Source organism: Columba livia, chromosome Z (genome assembly GCF_036013475.1).
Source record: "Columba livia isolate bColLiv1 breed racing homer chromosome Z, bColLiv1.pat.W.v2, whole genome shotgun sequence".
In the NCBI taxonomy this organism is placed as follows: domain Eukaryota; kingdom Metazoa; phylum Chordata; class Aves; order Columbiformes; family Columbidae; genus Columba; species Columba livia.
This window is the reverse complement of record NC_088642.1, coordinates 35266442-35283386: the sequence shown is the minus strand read 5'-3', so window position 1 is coordinate 35283386 and position 16945 is coordinate 35266442. Positions and strand designations below refer to the sequence as shown.

General features: G+C 39.5%; 1 protein-coding gene across 4 annotated transcripts in view; it reads left to right on the top strand.

Moving 5' to 3' along the window:
* LVRN (laeverin) overlaps positions 1-16916 on the top strand; it is a 41245-nt gene extending 24329 nt beyond the window's left edge. For 2 of the 4 annotated variants that reach the window (XM_065045355.1, XM_065045357.1), the window contains 9 exons: positions 1599-1738; positions 3229-3284; positions 5524-5677; positions 6551-6645; positions 7235-7342; positions 10688-10858; positions 13672-13812; positions 15043-15118; positions 16683-16916. In XM_065045355.1, the coding sequence (XP_064901427.1) occupies positions 1599-1738; positions 3229-3284; positions 5524-5677; positions 6551-6645; positions 7235-7342; positions 10688-10858; positions 13672-13812; positions 15043-15118; positions 16683-16829 (1088 nt within the window). In that variant the 3' untranslated portion in view covers positions 16830-16916. Of the gene's footprint in view, positions 1-1598; positions 1739-3228; positions 3285-5523; positions 5678-6550; positions 6646-7234; positions 7343-8185; positions 8319-10687; positions 10859-13671; positions 13813-15042; positions 15119-16682 lie in introns of those variants that run through there. The other 2 variants (XM_065045356.1, XM_065045358.1) reach the window with 2 other exon arrangements.
* Positions 16917-16945: the final 29 nt, after the last annotated feature.

Genomic DNA, 16945 nt, shown 5'->3' with positions numbered 1-16945 from the left:
AGAAATGTTAAAGGTTGTCTTCAGTTACTGTTTTGTTCCTGTCAGGTTGAAGAGGCTTCTGGTGGAAGACCGTTAATGTGGTCTGTCAGAGGTATTCCTGAGCGTGGTTTTGGTAAATGAAAATGAGTTGTTTGGTACAAAGAATAGTTTTAACTTCAACTTCAGAATAGTTAGTGCAGTGGCATAGTGAGGAAACGTCTCAAAAACAATTTTGTGTATGTGTATTTTTGCTACAAAGATATATTCAGGAACTAATTTACGTTGCTTTTGAACAGGTTAAATGGATCTCCAAGCAACAAGCTGGGCTGCTACCAGTAGCCAAGTGTTTTCATTCAGTGCTGCACTGTACACTGTTAAAAGCCTGTCCTAATGGTTTAGGATTCCTCAGGCAGTGTCTACATACTTGGCTTCTGCCCATAAAATTGTGTTGATCACTGTCCCTGAGTGATACATGTCTTTGTAGTTAAAAAAGACACACTAGGAAAAGGATGCTGATATGGTAGATCATTTCAGTCAGCCTGGGGAGTGGAGAAGCATAGTTATGCTGTTTTAGCTGGATCTCAAAATGCTCTTGATGATGAACTGATTGATGAACTAATCTGAGCATTGAACTGATATGGCATTATTAGAGAAGTACTGCTAGCACCACATTCTACCCATCCGTGCTGTTTTTAAATGGTTAAGTCAGTATCTGTCCTGCACCACTTTTCCCTCTCATTTGCCTTGTGAAGATGACTGACGAAGAACCCTGTAGTACCTACTCTGTCAAAACACATTGAAGTCTCAGTCTTCTGTTCGGAGTGGAGCAGTGCTGGGCCTAGGCTACTCACTAATATGATTTGTTGTCTTAAGAGATTTTACCATCTTCTTAATTCGGGATGATCGTAGCCAATTAAAGCAGCATGTGAATCCTTTTCTGTTGAGGCAGCTCAGAGCTTTCAAGACTGCACTGGCTCCTTCAGATGTGCTGTCGGCCATCAGGAGCAAGTGATCAGACAAGCACATATAAAGGAGGTAGCAGTGAGATTAAATGGGACTGCAGAAAGAGGCCTTTAGTGAGTGAGGTAACTCAAAGGGACTACAGGACATTTATTTAAAATAAAATTTTTGTTCGCTTGTTTTTTGCATAAGCTTAGCTGTTTTGATTTCCTTGATCTGTGTTGATGTGAATACTGATAGACGGTCAGTTCTTTGGTAAGGTACCAAGCAGTGTGTTTGGGGCAGCAGACATGGTGGGGTCTGTGTCCTGCAGCAGGCAGGTGAGGGTGCTGCCTTTCATCCAGACTTTATTCTTAGGTAACCTTTCTTAACTCTCCCAGCTGCCTACGAGCTAAATGGTAGGATCAAAGTGGGTCTCCAGCTTCCCCTTTGCCATCGCAAGGTGCTCAGTACCTGAGGGGTCAGTTGCTTTTTGAAGTTCTTCTGCTGTGCAGAGCAGAGATCACAAATGCATGGATTTTTGTGGGAGATTCTTTTTGAGTCTAACCTCAGATTTGTGTCTCAGATCTCAGAGGAGCACTGAGTCCAGTGTCTATAAATGCGAGAGAATTTAGGAGCACACAGAAAATAAAATAATATCTTTTAATGTCACTTTACAGAAGTGTTTCCTGAAATGCAAGTGTCGGAGTCAGAATATGACTGGATCCTGCTAAATGTAAATTTAAGTGGCTACTACAGAGTGAACTATGATCAATTAAACTTAAAAAGATTAGCACGCTTGCTTGAAAATGATCCAAAGGTAACATCATATTTGTTTTCTCAAGCTTATAAACAGATTCTTTCCATCTATCTGTTCTTGCAGTTTTTTACCAGTAGTCACATTGATGAAAACCTGGAATAATGAGAAATTCAGGTATCACATAAGAAGAAATGATCCACTGTTGCACCACCAAAGTCACTGGCAACCTCCTATAGTGGAATAGGAACAGACCCAAATTGTTTCACATAAGCGTGAAAAATCATTTCACATGAGATGGCATTCTGTCTTCAAAGTTGTCTTAACATCTTGTGGTTCTTCCCTTCTCTTAAATTTGGCATGAAGAGTTATTGGTCTAGATGTGTGACTAAGCTTTATCTGCTCTTAGGTAAACATGGAGAAGGAAAGCTGGGAGAGAGCTTTTTATTTCCCATTTCCTCAAAGCACAATATTTCTGCCAGCAAAACTAAAATCATCTGACATGGGTTTTTGCTTCTTTTTGCTTAGATTTTTCTTAGAAGTTCCAGTCAGTTCTACTTGGGTCCTTTAAATTCTGTACATACACTATACTCAGAGTAGATTTCATATCAACTCTGACTTACCACAACTTGGGCTGAAGGTGAAAGCAATACAGAGCAGCCTATACGCGTAGTTGTATATGGGTCTGCATAGTATTTAATGCTGCCTAACCCTAGTGTGAGCCAGAGGCTCCAGTAGTAACATCATCTCATTGGTTTTGGTAACAACAGTGAGAAAGTTTAATCTTTCAGCATAATAGTTATCAGAGCAGTCAGACAACTTCTCCAGGAGGTCTGTACCTGAAGCCGATCAGAGCATGCAGTGTGGCTAAACCTTTATTACAGCACACTGGCTTCTTTTCTACAAGGTTTTTTTCTTTGACAGCAAATCTAAGTCAGCAGGAAAATAAGTGTGTGCTGATTTGGGACTATTTTTCAGAACCGGTCAGTGGGAAGGTTTGCTGGAGCAGCAGCTGAGCTGAAGGGGCATGGAAGCAGGGAGGAGATGGGGAGGGACCAGCAGTCCCCATGAGAGCACGAACTGTGGTCAGGGGTTTACCCACAGCTCTGCCTTGGTCACTTAATTCACGATAGTACCAGACACTCTGCTCTGGACTAGTCTGAGTATGTATTCTGAACGGAAGCCTCAAAAAGAAAAAAAAGTACCAAAATTATATAACTAGGATATTTTTAGGAGATGTAGCATTTCCAAATTTTAATTTTCATTACAGCATGTAGGTAAGAGGGGTCTTAATGAACTGTAGCTGTATATTTATATATAAAAATATATTATGTAGCTATATATTTATGTATTTATATAGATAAACTTCCCTAAAAGCACATACATAATTTCAGCTTAAAATGCAGGATCCATGTTCTGATGTTTTACAGAAGATTTTGGCCTTGAAAAAAATTGTTGGGGACTTATCTGATCTTTCTGAAAGATAGCAAAGCTTTTTCAAACTCTGAATGACATGTTTAGACATACTAACACTACATGAATCCTTTCTACAGGCTATTCCTGCTGTCAGCAGGATCCAGCTGATAGATGATGCTTTTGCACTGACACAGTAAGTATGTTTTGGTATGTTATAGAAAATGGTTAAACTACATGATTGCAGTAAATATTGCTACTTCTGCCTTGGTTATTTCTACCCATGTATGCCTCTTAAGAACAGAAACTGTTTTGGTAAGATGGTGGGGGAGTTAAGTATTTACTCCATTCTTCTGTCAGTGCTCAGTGATTTCTTTCAAAACTTCTTTTAAGTTTCTTGTTCCAGCTCTTAGGAAATCTTTCAAATAATGGCACTGTCTTGAGGCTTTTTTAGGTAGTAACCTGTAGGTGTTGCGATAGAAAAAAGATTCTGAATGAACATTCTGAATTTTCCCTGATTTATTCTGGGCTATCTCAGCCATGCTGAGATATGAGCTATGCATCGCGCTGAACACCTCTTTCATTTCCCTTGCTGATGGATGACTTGGTTGTTCATGTCTGTGGTGCTAGAGAGGTCGCCAGTACTGTAAGGAACTGAAGAAGTAATAGATACGTCTGTGCCTCAGACGTACCAGAGATCCCAAGAGCATCAGACACCTATGGTGTGGGAGCTCAAGGCAAAAGTGGCCCAAGCATACTCACCCATCTCATAGCCTGTGGAAGCAGTTCTGAGAGGAAGAAGTAAAAATGCCCATTCCCCCTCTCATACAAATGTCCTTTCTCATAAGAGGACTCAAACCTAGTATATAATAAGGAATGTAACTGTGCTTCTATGGAAGTACACTAGAAATGTTCCTGTTCTGGAGGAGAGGAGCTTGAGTTGGAATTTTATCAGGAAAGAATGAATTCCTTATGAATTCCACAGTGAGGCACATAAGTGCCATGCTGAGGTTGCTAATTTAGGGGTAAGTACTGGGGCCAATATTATTCAATATATTCATTAACGATTTAGACGAGGGAATTGAGTGTACTATTAGCAAGTTTGCTGATGACACTAAGCTGGGAGGAGTGGCTGACACGTCAGAAGGCTGTGCTGCCATCCAGCGGGACCTGGACAGGCTGGAGAGTTGGGCGGGGAATAACCTAATAAAATTTAACAAGGGAAAGTGTAGAGTCCTGCATCTGGGCAGGAACAACCCCAGGTTCCAGTATAGGTTGGGAAATTACATATTAGAGAGCAGTGTAGGGGAAAGGGACCTGGGGATCCTGGTGGACAACAGGATGACCATGAGCCAGCACTGTGCCCTTGTGACCAGGAAGGCCAATGGCAACCTGGGGTGTATTAGAAGGGGGGTGGTTAGTAGATCGAGAGAGGTCCTCCTTCCCCTCTACTCCGCCCTGGTGAGACCACATCTGGAATATTGTGTCCAGTTCTGGGCCCCTCAGTTCAAGAAGGACAGGGAACTGCTGGAGAGGGTCCAGTGTGGGGCAACGAAGATGATTAAGGGAGTGGAGCACCTCCCTTATGAAGAAAGGCTGAGGGAGCTGGGTCCCTTTAGTTTGGAGAAGAGGAGACTGAGGGGTGACCTTATTAATGTTTATAAATATATAAAGGGTGAGTGCTACGAGGATGGAGCCAGGCTCTTCTTGGTGACAAACAATGATAGGACAAGGGGTAATGGGATCAAGCTGGAACACAAGAGGTTCCACTTAAATTTAAGAAGAAACTTCTTCTCAGTGAGGGTGCCAGAGCACTGGAACAGGCTGCCCAGGGAGGTTGTGGAGTCTCCTTCTCTGGAGACATTCAAAACCCGCTTGGACATGTTCCTGTGCGACCTCACCTAGGCGTTCCTGCTCCAGCAGGGGGATTGGACTAGGTGATCTTTTGAGGTCACTTCCAATCCCAAACATACTGTGATACTGTGTGATACTGTGATAATTCCAAGGAGAGCGTGCATGCAAATGAAATTGTTTGATTTTTACAATAATGTATATTCCACAAAAGAACCTGTAATGAAAATATGTTGTTTAGCAAGAAAAATACATATGTATTGTAGCTCAAAACAGAGCTCTTTTACTTGCTTTTGATTTAGTGAAAGTGGAGCATGCTGTAAATGCACCTCTATTGTATCTTACAGACACTAGAGAATACAGTCTGCATAATGCCATGCTTACTGCCACAATTGTCCTGTAACTTTGACAGTGGCACTGTGCTGTTAAGGCACCATTGTTTTGTATTTATTTTATTTTTCCAACATCCTTTCTAGGTCACTTTCCCTGATGTTTTATTGTCAGTTTCATAAATAAACAGAAATTTGTGGTAGGTAATTAATGTGAATAGGTATGCTCAAGTATGAGGTTTTGTCTTGAAATAGGTTTGGATACATTGAAATTGAAACAGCACTTGAACTAACAAAGTACCTTGCCAAAGAAGATGAACTCTTCATATGGAATGTGGTATTGTCAAACCTAGTACCCAAGAATTTGGAAAGTACTCTGAAGAACTATGAATTGTACCCACTTTTAAAGGTACCACCTTTTTTATTTTTTGTTAGTTATTGTAGCAAAGATGCTAGACTATTTAATAAAGTCAGACTAAAATGAATGTAATGAAGACTATGATGGGTCACAGTTCTTGTCATGCCCTTTGCATGATTTTGTCAACCTTTTATTGTTTTTTAAATAGGAGGAGGTACTTATTTGTATATATCAGTCAATGATAAATATAATTGAATCAGGAGCAATTATTACTGTAAAGCAGAAATCTATTCACATTCTCTATGTTAAGCTTGATCCTATTTATTTGCAAAACAGAGGATCTGGAAAATAAAGCTATCAGTCAGTAGTAAATAGTCAGTAGTAAGTAATGAGAGTAAAACTGCTATGTACAAAGGGGATATAGAATATATGTGCTTGGGGATTCATACTGCCTTCCAGTTCAACTTCATGGAGAGAAAGAAGGAATTTGGTTTGGATACTAAATGAGATTATTGACTTCCATATTTGGGCTACCTGAGATAATATTGTCTTGTTTATTTCCTTGACTTCTATTTGAAGAATTCACTTTAAAGTACAGTCCCATAATGGTAGTTCTCTTAAGTTCTAAATGAAAAGGTATGCTTAAAATATGTGAGAACTTTTCCATCTTTTTATCTGAGAATGAGCATTTGTTTTCTTTCATAATGAGTTCAAAGGTCCAAGTGATGTGAAGTGGTAAATTCCATGTTTGAATGGATGTACGGGTATATTGGATTTTAGACCAAATTTACGTACTTTGTTTTAATGTGCTGCGTTGTCAAGAAATTAATAGCAGTAAATTTTCAGGATAAATCTAAGCAAAGAAAAATACAGTAAAAGAAAAACTTGCATCTAAAGTAATTTTTCTTTCCCTTCTTTTGAAAGAAATACCTTTTAAAGCGGATGTTGCCAATATACCATTATTATGCAAGTTTTATTCATCAAAATGTTGATGCTTTGGAAGATGACTATTTTGCTCAGTAAGTATTCCGCTTTAATTTGACTGTAACTGAATTGTGATTTTCACTGTCCTGTAAGTGTGGGTTAGTTATGATGACACCTCCAATGAAACTGCAGTATCAGGATAGCGTGGCATATTTTCAGTCCATTTAGTGAGCTACCAGCTTTTGTTTATGGGAAAACACGCTCAACAGGCGGCTGCTATTAATAGTTGGGGAAAAACTGAACAGCAATGAACGTCAAATGTGATTTATGGATCAACTACTAGAACTTTAAAATAGTTCATTTTACAAGGCTAATGAAACCACAGTCTTGAGTGTCAGAATGATTTCGACTAGATGCAACTAGTCTCTTAAACTACCAAGAATGATAAAACAAACAAAAAACTATAGTGAATTGGTATCCTCACTAATGTTCATGAACGCTGATGTCAGGAACCCATTACTGGTAGTTCATTTTATTATTTTCATTAAACCTTAAGTGTTTCTAGTAGAGGTTCTTCTGGGTTGATGACATCATGTGCTGAAACTGTGCTGGTCAAGCACAGTTCAAGTACTCCAAATGTGGAATACGTATCTTTTATTCTTGCTATTTTGGCTTCCTTTCAAGACTGTATTTGGAAAAACTTTTTGGAACAGCATGCTGGCTGGGCCTCCAGGACTGTTTGAACCTGTCGTCTGAGCTGTATGCTAAGTGGATGGACAACCCTGACTACAAGTAAGAATGATAATGTGTTCTTAGAGGTGTGCATGCCTAAGTGAGGTGGAAAGTTAAAGGGCTCTGACATGGGGGAGGCAGAATGAGAGATACTCCTGTATGCTGGTCTTCTTTCTTGACAGAAAGACAGAACTTAAGCCTAACTGTGCTCACCCCCGCAACAAATCCTCTTCCCCAAATCCCAGCTTTAGGATGATTTCATAATTGTTGCTTTTTACATGGACTTTAGAGGCTGGAGGATGCAGATTTTTGTCATGAAGAGCAGAATCTGTTTAGCTACATAACAGATGAACCTCAGATAAGGGCTAATATCCCATATTGTCCAGGCCCTTTGCTGCGGTACAGCCCTAGGGTTTTGCTGTATAACAACTCAATTTCTAAGCTTCTTTTAGCAATACTGAGTGAAATGGTGTTTGTGTGATACAAACATCTTCCCGTGGTGAGCCCATCAAATTGCCTTGTATGTGCTGTATTTGTGTAAAGAGGTGCTGGGAACAGCTCTCAGTTCTTATGCTGATATTGGAGCCTGGCAGTCAGGTTCCTGGTCTGTGAGGATGGAATCTGGGCTCTACCAGGAGCAGACTTCCTGTATTCGAGTATTGCATTGTTAAATAAAGTTTCTGATGTATTGAAACACTTACTTTCTTTTCCTCCCTCTTTTATTTTTATGCTTTTCTATGCAATAGTATAATAGTATTGGCAATGGTGAGTGAATATTTAAAATTTAATATAATTTTTATTTGTTGGAATAAATATTTTGTTGTTACTTGTATCCCTGTTGATGTATGTAGTTGGCTAAGTTAACTGAACTTGTAGTTTTGTGTTTGTGGTTTTTTTAAACAGCTTCATAGTGATCATCCTCATAAAAACCAAATTGTGCTTATCGGTTAAACTGAGAAGTTTAAATAGCCTAAATACATTCTGCTATGTTCCAGAGAGATATTCTTACTATCCCAGCCTAACACTTCACAAAACTGTAAGTGTGGAAAAAAATGCAACTATGAATTTTATTAAGTGGAAAAAAATGATTAGCTTTTAAAGAAAAACAAACAAACAAACAAACAACATGGGAGATTGAACACTTCTTAGGTTTCAAATGACAGTTGACAGTTCACAGTTTCTATTCAGTGAAAGAGGAGGCTTTTCACATGCTGGAAAGAAAAGGGCATGATAAACTTTTGACTCATAGTTCACAGATCCCTTTAGATGCCTTTATGTTCTGAGTGCAAAATTCTTAACAGCACACTATAGCTGTTCTGCCACTGGTGGAACCCAGTAGGATTCTCACATCTGTGGAAGGGAGTAGTGCTTTTCCCTGTCAGATCAACTTTCAGCTGAACATTTCCAAATAGTTCCTGGCAGAACTTAACTGGACTTGATATGGTGCATTTTTATCTATTCCATGGAGATAAGAAGCCAAGAACCATGATTCCCAGCCAGTTTCTCAGTTTTACTCTTTTTAAATTGCAGGAGTGGAGCTAGCTAAGTTAATATAGTCTCTGTGGTGCTGTTACTGACTTGTCTTCTTTTGCAAAAAGGAAGTGAGTCTAGAGGGAGAGACTATTTCAGTTATTTACTAAAGGTAAATAACCATATACTGCTGTTGCCCTCAAAAGTTGAGAAATCACTATGTCACTTCTGCATTGGCTCCAGGAAAATTATGTAAAATAATCCACCCTTTTTGCATCTTCCCTAAGATCCAGAAATGAGACAATCCTGGCGGGTGAGTAATATCAAACCACACAACCACTCCCAGAAAAAGAATATCAAGACTAACAAGCCCCACCCCCCAATCTAATATAACCTCAAGCTCCAAAGTCCCTCTGGACCACAGTGGACTTCCTCTGTGAACTACACAGCATAAACCACTTCAGGCCCACCATAGATGTCACCAGCCAGTAGACCATTGTCCCGTGCTGCCTGCCTTCAGTGCCAAACATCAGAGCTGCAGCCAAATGGCACACAGAGCTTGTCTATTTGCTCTTCACCCAAAACAACTTTACACTCAGTAACCAACATTTTCTTGAAGCTATTGGAACAGCTGCAGTAGCAAAATAAATAGCTGTATTTTAGCCAAAGCAGCTTTACCGTGTTATCACCCTACTGTGGCCTCTTTCTGCAACATTATGAAATTATTATTAAACAAATTACTGGACACTGTAACTCATATAAGACCTGTCATAAACGGATTCCTCTCAGGACTATTCTTTACCTTGACATAACCACTCAGCCTCATTAAGTATCATTCTTGGTGGCAAATCCCTTATGTTCGAGAACATATCCAGGTAAAAAAATACAAATTATGTTTTTCAGTAAATAAAGAACATGTCCACACTTTCTGTATGATGCCAGTGAAATCCTCCACCCATAAGACTATCAAAATACCTGCATCTTGCATTTTTACTTCTTAGCAAGTGATGTCTGACATGCAAAACACCTGACTCTATCCTCATTCCCACTACTTCTTCTGAGTTTCCAGAGCTTATAACTTGTCTCTACATTTTGAAGATTACTGTCATGTAGCTTTCCTCCTGACTAATATTGCGTCTCTTTCTGCTGGTATCTCTACTTACAATCTTGGTCTTACGTAATGCTATAAGCAGATAAATAGTATTTCATCATTGGGAAGTTAAATGTTTCATTTGTAGCAATGAAACCCATTCTCCTACAGAGATTTAATCCATACTGCCATTAATTTAAACTGTTTTCAGATAGCCTGGATAGTAGAATACATTGCTATCACTGGAAAGTGTTGACAATGTCTTAATGTCAGGAATACATCATTGCCACAGGAGACACTTATGTTCAGCCTTTGCATGTGGAGTATTACAGTGATAATGTCTGCATTTAGTTTCTGTTTTTAAATTCATCACCATGTTGAGGACCCTCCCCTAGTGTGGGAGTAATAGGATGTTGCATGGAGAAATGTCCTTTCTGTTTCCATTGGTGCTGCACATGGCTCTTGCTGCTGTATACATTCACTGAAGAAACTTTGAAAGGGCTCGTCTGGGATGATGCCTCCATGCAGCCATACACTCTTTAATGGTGTGATCCATGTCCTTGGCTCTGATGTGAAACAGTGGCATTGACACTCTATGTACACAAAATAGCTTGGTCCAACTCTTCTAAAAGATGGTCTTGGTTTGCCTTTAAACTGCATGCTTTTAAAATGTTTAAATAATGAATAAAGCAAAAAATTTACTAGCTCTATTTAGATTGCTGTTTTATATCTCCTTTCTTGTACATCTTTTAACTGTAAATAAACATCTGGTTTCAGTTATGTGCTAACTGTTGGTTTTGACTTTAGAACTATACAATACCTTTAAATCATATTTTGCTTTGCAGAATTCCCTTTTTAATTAGAAGAACCGTCTGCTGCTATGGTGTTGCAGTGGGAAGTGATAAAGAATGGAATTTTGCATGGGAAATGTATAACCATTCTGACACCACAAAGGAAGATAAAGACATCCTGCTCTCTGCTATGAGCTGTGCCAGAGAGTCATGGTTACTTTACAGGTGACCTTGATCAAAGTATATATTTGTGTATATAGATCATAATCATAAGAACACAAATACAGTACTGTGCAAACCTGAGGAAGGTTTGCCTGCCTCAGAAGCATATATCATATGGACCACTGGAAGAATCTTAAGAGTTTTCTTACAGAGAGGGTTTGATAAACAGGGAAACACAAGTGATCCTTCTGCTGGTACAACATCCCAGGTGCTGGCAATCATTGACAAAAGGATTTCCTGAGCTAGTAACTACTGTGTCATGTCTGACACTGAGCCTGTCTTCTGTCAATATATCTAGTGACCTTTTTGAACTAAAATTATACCTTCAGGCTTTTTAGCAGACTGTGGTAACACATCACCTACTATAATTACATGTACAGAAAGATGCTTCCTCTTTGCTTTAAATGTATTTCATGTAGTTTTTTTAACTTGGAAATCATTCACTGCCCTTACTCTCTGCACTGTAAGAAAAAGTAATTATAATAATTTTCTTTGACATTTCCCCCTAACATTTATTCTTCTCCCCTGCTTATTTTGTTTCCAAACTAAAGTGTCATAGTCTTTTCAGCCTCTGTGTAGAAGCCAAGTCAGCCAGGTTAAGGGCAAAACTGAAAATAGACTTACTAGCAAGCTGTTCACCATTTGAAGCCAGGTTCACGCTGCAAAGTGGTTTTTTGTTTCTCTTTTTTTATTTTTTTGTTTTGTTTTTTGTTTTGTTTTGTTTTGTGTTTTTGTTTTTAATTTCCAGTTTAATAAAAGCATAGAATCATAGAATATCCTGAGTTGGAAGGGATCCTTGAAGATCGAGTCTAACTACTGATTTCCATGTGCAGCAACCTAAAAGTTAAGCCGTATATCTAAGAGTGTTGTCCAAACTCTTCCTGAACACAGTTTGGAATACTGTGTTTATCATCTTTCACTGACATCCATATAAAATCATTTCAGTTTATCAGCAAAGATATACTGAAGGTGAATTTTTTACCTGTCATGTCCACATTACCTAAAGGATTTGTCAAAGAACAGAAATTTGCCAGTGATTGGCATAAGCTGAAAGGGTTTGAAGGTCTGAAAGTAGCAGAGATGGTTCTCCTGCCAGCCACCTGCTCTTGTGAAGATAGAACAAATATACCTGAGAAGAAAGCAAGACGGGTTCCAAAGAGATTTCCAGTCAGCTGTGCTGATTTTCTACTTACCTTATGGTCCTTTATTGACTTTGTCATTGGCACAGGCTAGCACTGGTCCCTGGCAAGCTCAGAGAGTCATGATGACCTCCTTCCTCCTTGTGCCTTAGTAGTTCATAAGCCAATCTATTTCTCTAAATGCCACCCTGGAAGTCTTTTGGGGTAAGGAATGTCAAGCTGGGCTTTTTCTGGCCCTCAGTATGTTTTGTCTGTTCTGTTAAATGTGGTGGTGGCAGCATGCAAATCGGAGAATCCCAGCTCATCTACACCATCCACCTGCCTGCAAGACCCTATGAGAACTCTTTAACTCTTAAAAGCAGGAGCATGCAAGGTGATAGATTGAGGCAACAAAGAGAATAGTTACTTGCTTTTTCAAACTATTCAGGCACTCACTGCCACTGACATTATTGGCAGGTAGTTCCTTAAATACTTCTGAAATCATGCCTTAACCCCACAAAAGCATCCAAGACCCTGTTATTTGGTCTTCTTATAGGGGACCCTATGAACAGGTCACCATTGCATAACAGAGTGTGTGCTAGTTTGACTGAAAATGGGTTAATTTTCTCCATGCAGTTAAAAACATTTCCATAGCTAGGACAGTCATTGTTTGAATTTAGTTTGAGAACAAGAGATAACACCCCAGCACAGAGTTAATGTTTTTAATTGCTCTGGTCTGAGGGCCAAGGACATTCTGAGTGCTCTGCCCACAGGTGTGAGGCAGTGAGGAAGTGGGGGACATGGATGGGGCAGAGCTTGACTGACATCCAGACTGATCAGTAAGAGTATTCCATCCCATTAATATCATGCTTTACTCTCTGTTGCAGCTGGGATCTGTTTGGGGGAGTTCTGTTTGAGGGAGTTCTGTTTGGGAGTTTATTTAGTTCAGCCTTTTGCCATCCTGCCATTTTGCAGAGGCCTCTGAGCCTTTCTGCCTTTTTCCTCTTTTCTCTCTCTCCGGGATCGGGTGTTGGGACCAGGTGCTGTTTCCTGGGACTGGCTGCTTGGTGTAGATGGAGTTTGTGAGGAATTGCGTTGAGTATCTCTTATTTTATATTCTACTATATATATATATATATATTTACTAGTACTGTATTAGTATTTTGTTATTTTATTAAATTGTGTTTATCTCAGTCAAAATTTCTCTCTTCCCTTTTGATTCTCTCCCCTGTTTGGGGGCAGTGTGCGAGTGAGCAAGCGGCTGTCATGGTTATATTGCTAGGTCGCTCAGGTTAAACCATGAGAGAGTGTCTCACTGCTGGCTTACTCTCTAGGCTCCATCTCTGTCACAGCAAAGTGAGTCTCCAGAAACTGTGGAGGAATTCACACTTTCACAGGGTTATCTGGTAGGAATGGCTGTCTTTCTGTAACGCAGATGAGAAAAGCACGTATATCCACCTGATGTGCTACATCCTCATTTTACTGAGAAGTGGAGAGTCAGTGTGCAAGGACAGGGGTTTTCACCAACATAGGGTTGCAAACCAAGCTGAATACACAGCTCAGAGTAACACCAGCTTTGGTATAACCCTATACATTGTGGTATTTGTTGAGACAGGAATTTTCCCAAACTAGATGATATTTCTAGATCATAATTGTTAAACAAGTGACAGGTACAATCATTACCTTCTTTTCTAACAGGTACTTGCAATATGGACTCAGCAATACATTATTTTCTTCCAATTGCACTCCAAATGTCATCTTATATGTAGCGACAAAGGATATTGGGCACCGTATAGCCTGGGAATTTGTTACAGAAAATTGGCCACTTTTAAGTGAAAGGTATGGTGAGCAACCAGCTTTGGGTTCCCTTCATTTTTGTTGCTCTTTGGCTTCTTCCTCCATCTTTATGTTTGAGCTGTAAAATCCAGGTGCACATTTTCCTTCTGGAGATGGCTTTTTTGTGATGACTGATGCAATTTTTTAAGTATGCAGAGTAGGGTTTACAGGGGATTCAACTCTGATCAGGGCTTAATGTCAAAGAAGAGCTCATGTCAGACACAGAATGCTTTAAAAATTAGTCTGTGACTGTTTTGGAGCTTTTAAGAGTTAAATTTCCCGAAAAATCTGATTCTAGAAATGGCTTTGTCCACTAGTATTTCATGTGCATGGGTGTAAAATGCTGGATTAAGATTGTAATCTCTTTTCCAAAGAGTTAGGGGATTGGGGCATACAGATTTACAAGCACTTGCGAGGAGAAACTACAGCATTAATCCCTGACTGAAGTCCTAACCCATCTCCAGCCTACCTGCACTGGTGCAGGTAAACTGCAGGTGAGCTTAAGCTACCTATCTGGAGTACAGCAAGTTCTCAGGTGTCTGTTCGAAGCCTCCCAAGCTTGTTGGCAATGGTGAAAAGCAGCAGGGCTGTGGCAGAGTACATTCCTGCTGCCTTTGGTGGAAGAGGAGCCCATTGGGAGCCATTTGTGGCAGCATAACCAAGACCAGCCATCTGGGAGCATTCAAGTTTGTACCTGTATTGCTAATGCTAGAAAAGGCAAGTTGTAGCAGATTTGTGTTGCACCAGCTTGTTCCCTTGCAGAACTTTTCTGTGTTCCATCCTGATAAGCAATTTGCTGGGAAATGGACCCGTTATTTTAAAATTAAAATAATAGTGTGGGCATTAATTCATACACCGTCCTCAAGATATCCACATAAACACCAAGTTGTTAGATTCATTATTGGTTAGCCTTTCTAGCTCAGTGTGGCTATATGAGCTCACAAAGATTATCTGTTTTAAGCAAAGAATTCATGTTACCAAAGTAGAAATACCAGATCTTACTGGGAAATGAAAATTAAGGGTACCAAATGTGCTTCATCGTGCTCAAATGTCTAAGTTGAACATTACTGATATCTCTTTAAAGGGAAAAAGAGCACATAATTGCAAACTTCATCTTAGTTGGTATTTCAAACATGGCAAATAATAACAAAATAGTGACAGTATTTCCAAATGAGGTGAAATTAGTATATTTGCTGACATGCTGATGAAAGGATCTCTGTCTTAATTTTACAGGTATGGGAAGGAATTATTATATGAGGTATTAAAAGTCATGGGAAGATTTGTCAATACAGATGTACAGATACAAGAGGTAAATCAGAGAAGCAGTTAGTTTCAATTTTATTGCCAGTTTGTATATACAGATTTTTAAATATTTTGTTTGGGGGAGGGGGGTGTGTGTTTTGGTTGGTTGGTGTTTTTTTTGTTGTTGTGGTTTTTTGTTGTTGTTGTTTGTTTTGTTTTGATTTGTTTTTTTTAAGAAACCATAGAATGTATTTTATAATGTTGCTCTGTTGAGACATTGAGAAAAAATGATATTTCCTCATCTGCAAAATGAGCATATGAACATGCACCCACAGCCCTGCAGTCTGTGTGAGCAGTTGGTGTGAAGCACGGCATGAAAGTGAGCTTTTGTGCAGGGATGGACGTTGTCCTGCTCTGTATGGTTGCGGGGTAAGAGGTCACCTGCCCGTGCACTGAACAGGTGGCCTATACACGTGATATAGTTATTTCCTTTTGACTGCGCAGCAGCCCAGATGAACCCATGAACAACACTTTCTCATTGGGCTGCTGTGCATCTGGAAAAAGGGGATGGCTTTTGGAAAACCTGCTGAAGAGTGGAAATCTTTGGGGGTGGCTGTAGGCTGTTTTACTTCTTTTCCCACAACAATCCATGCTAGTACCTCTTAACAAATTGTTAACTGTCACTGCCGATTTCATACTCTTTTCTTGTTCTTTTGCCTCCAGTCCAAGTCTCCTCAGATTTCTTCCCAAAATATTATTTTATTTTCTCAACAGCTCACCTTTTATGCTGTCTGCATGTGATCTACATTTCCATGTCAGCTCAGAACTAGTATCTGTCATTACGAGAAAAAATTTGCTTCCCTTTTTTGCTGCTGGTTGATGCAGGCATACAGCAAGTAACTGAGAAGGGGTGCTTAATGAGGAGACCAATTCAAATAGTTAGCTTCTAAAATCAAATAAATCTCTATTTAACATTCATGAACTATAAGTTTTTCACCTTTTATCTTTAGCGATAATTTAACTCCCCACAATGGTAGAAGCAATAGCCCAGTGCCAGCCTTTAAATTAAACCTCAGGTTTGGAATTGAGTCCCAATAAACATTGTCAAAGCTTGTCTCATTTTCCTCTTCAAAATCGGTATATAGAGATCACCTTTGCCACAATGTCTTAAGGAAATGTACCAAAAGTTGGGCTGCTGATGTCTTAGGTTGCTGGTTGCCATGCTGATATCTATCTCATTTCATGTTCATTTTCCACTCTCCACATGTATTTCTTTACTATTCTTCAGTCCTCTCTTGTCTTCTGCTTATTAGACTGATTGTAAAGACTTCTTGCTCTGTGATTGTAGAATGGGCAGCACAAGAGAATGCTGCTACCCAACTAGCTCTAGACACTGTGTGGCACCACTAGTACTACTGAGGCTGGCTGCATTTGAAAGGATTTTCAGGATGGCAGAAGGGCACATTCCTGTTGTGCAAGCAGCTTTCCCACCTCACTGCTAATCAGTAAGCTTGTCCCATCTTCTCCTTAGTCTCTGCCATCTCCCTCTTTTCTATGCACTTCTGTCAGGTACACAGCTGCTTGCTGCAAGTGAAATGATGTGAACTAAGCTCGTGTGTTTATTCCATCAGTTGCAGGTTTTTTACAATGCTACACTGGAAGAGGATGAGAGAGTGGCCATTACTCTACTGCTGGAGTTTACAAAAGTTGAAAATATGGGAAGGAGAGAACTATTTATCAAAGCTGCCAACTGGTTACAGAAAAATGTAGATGATTGACTTGAAACACCATTTCCAGTATATTTTAGAGTGTGATCCACTAGTATTTTGATATTCATTTTAAGATGTAATTAAAGATAAAGCATATTTTTATGAGTCCTGTCATTGCCTTCCCA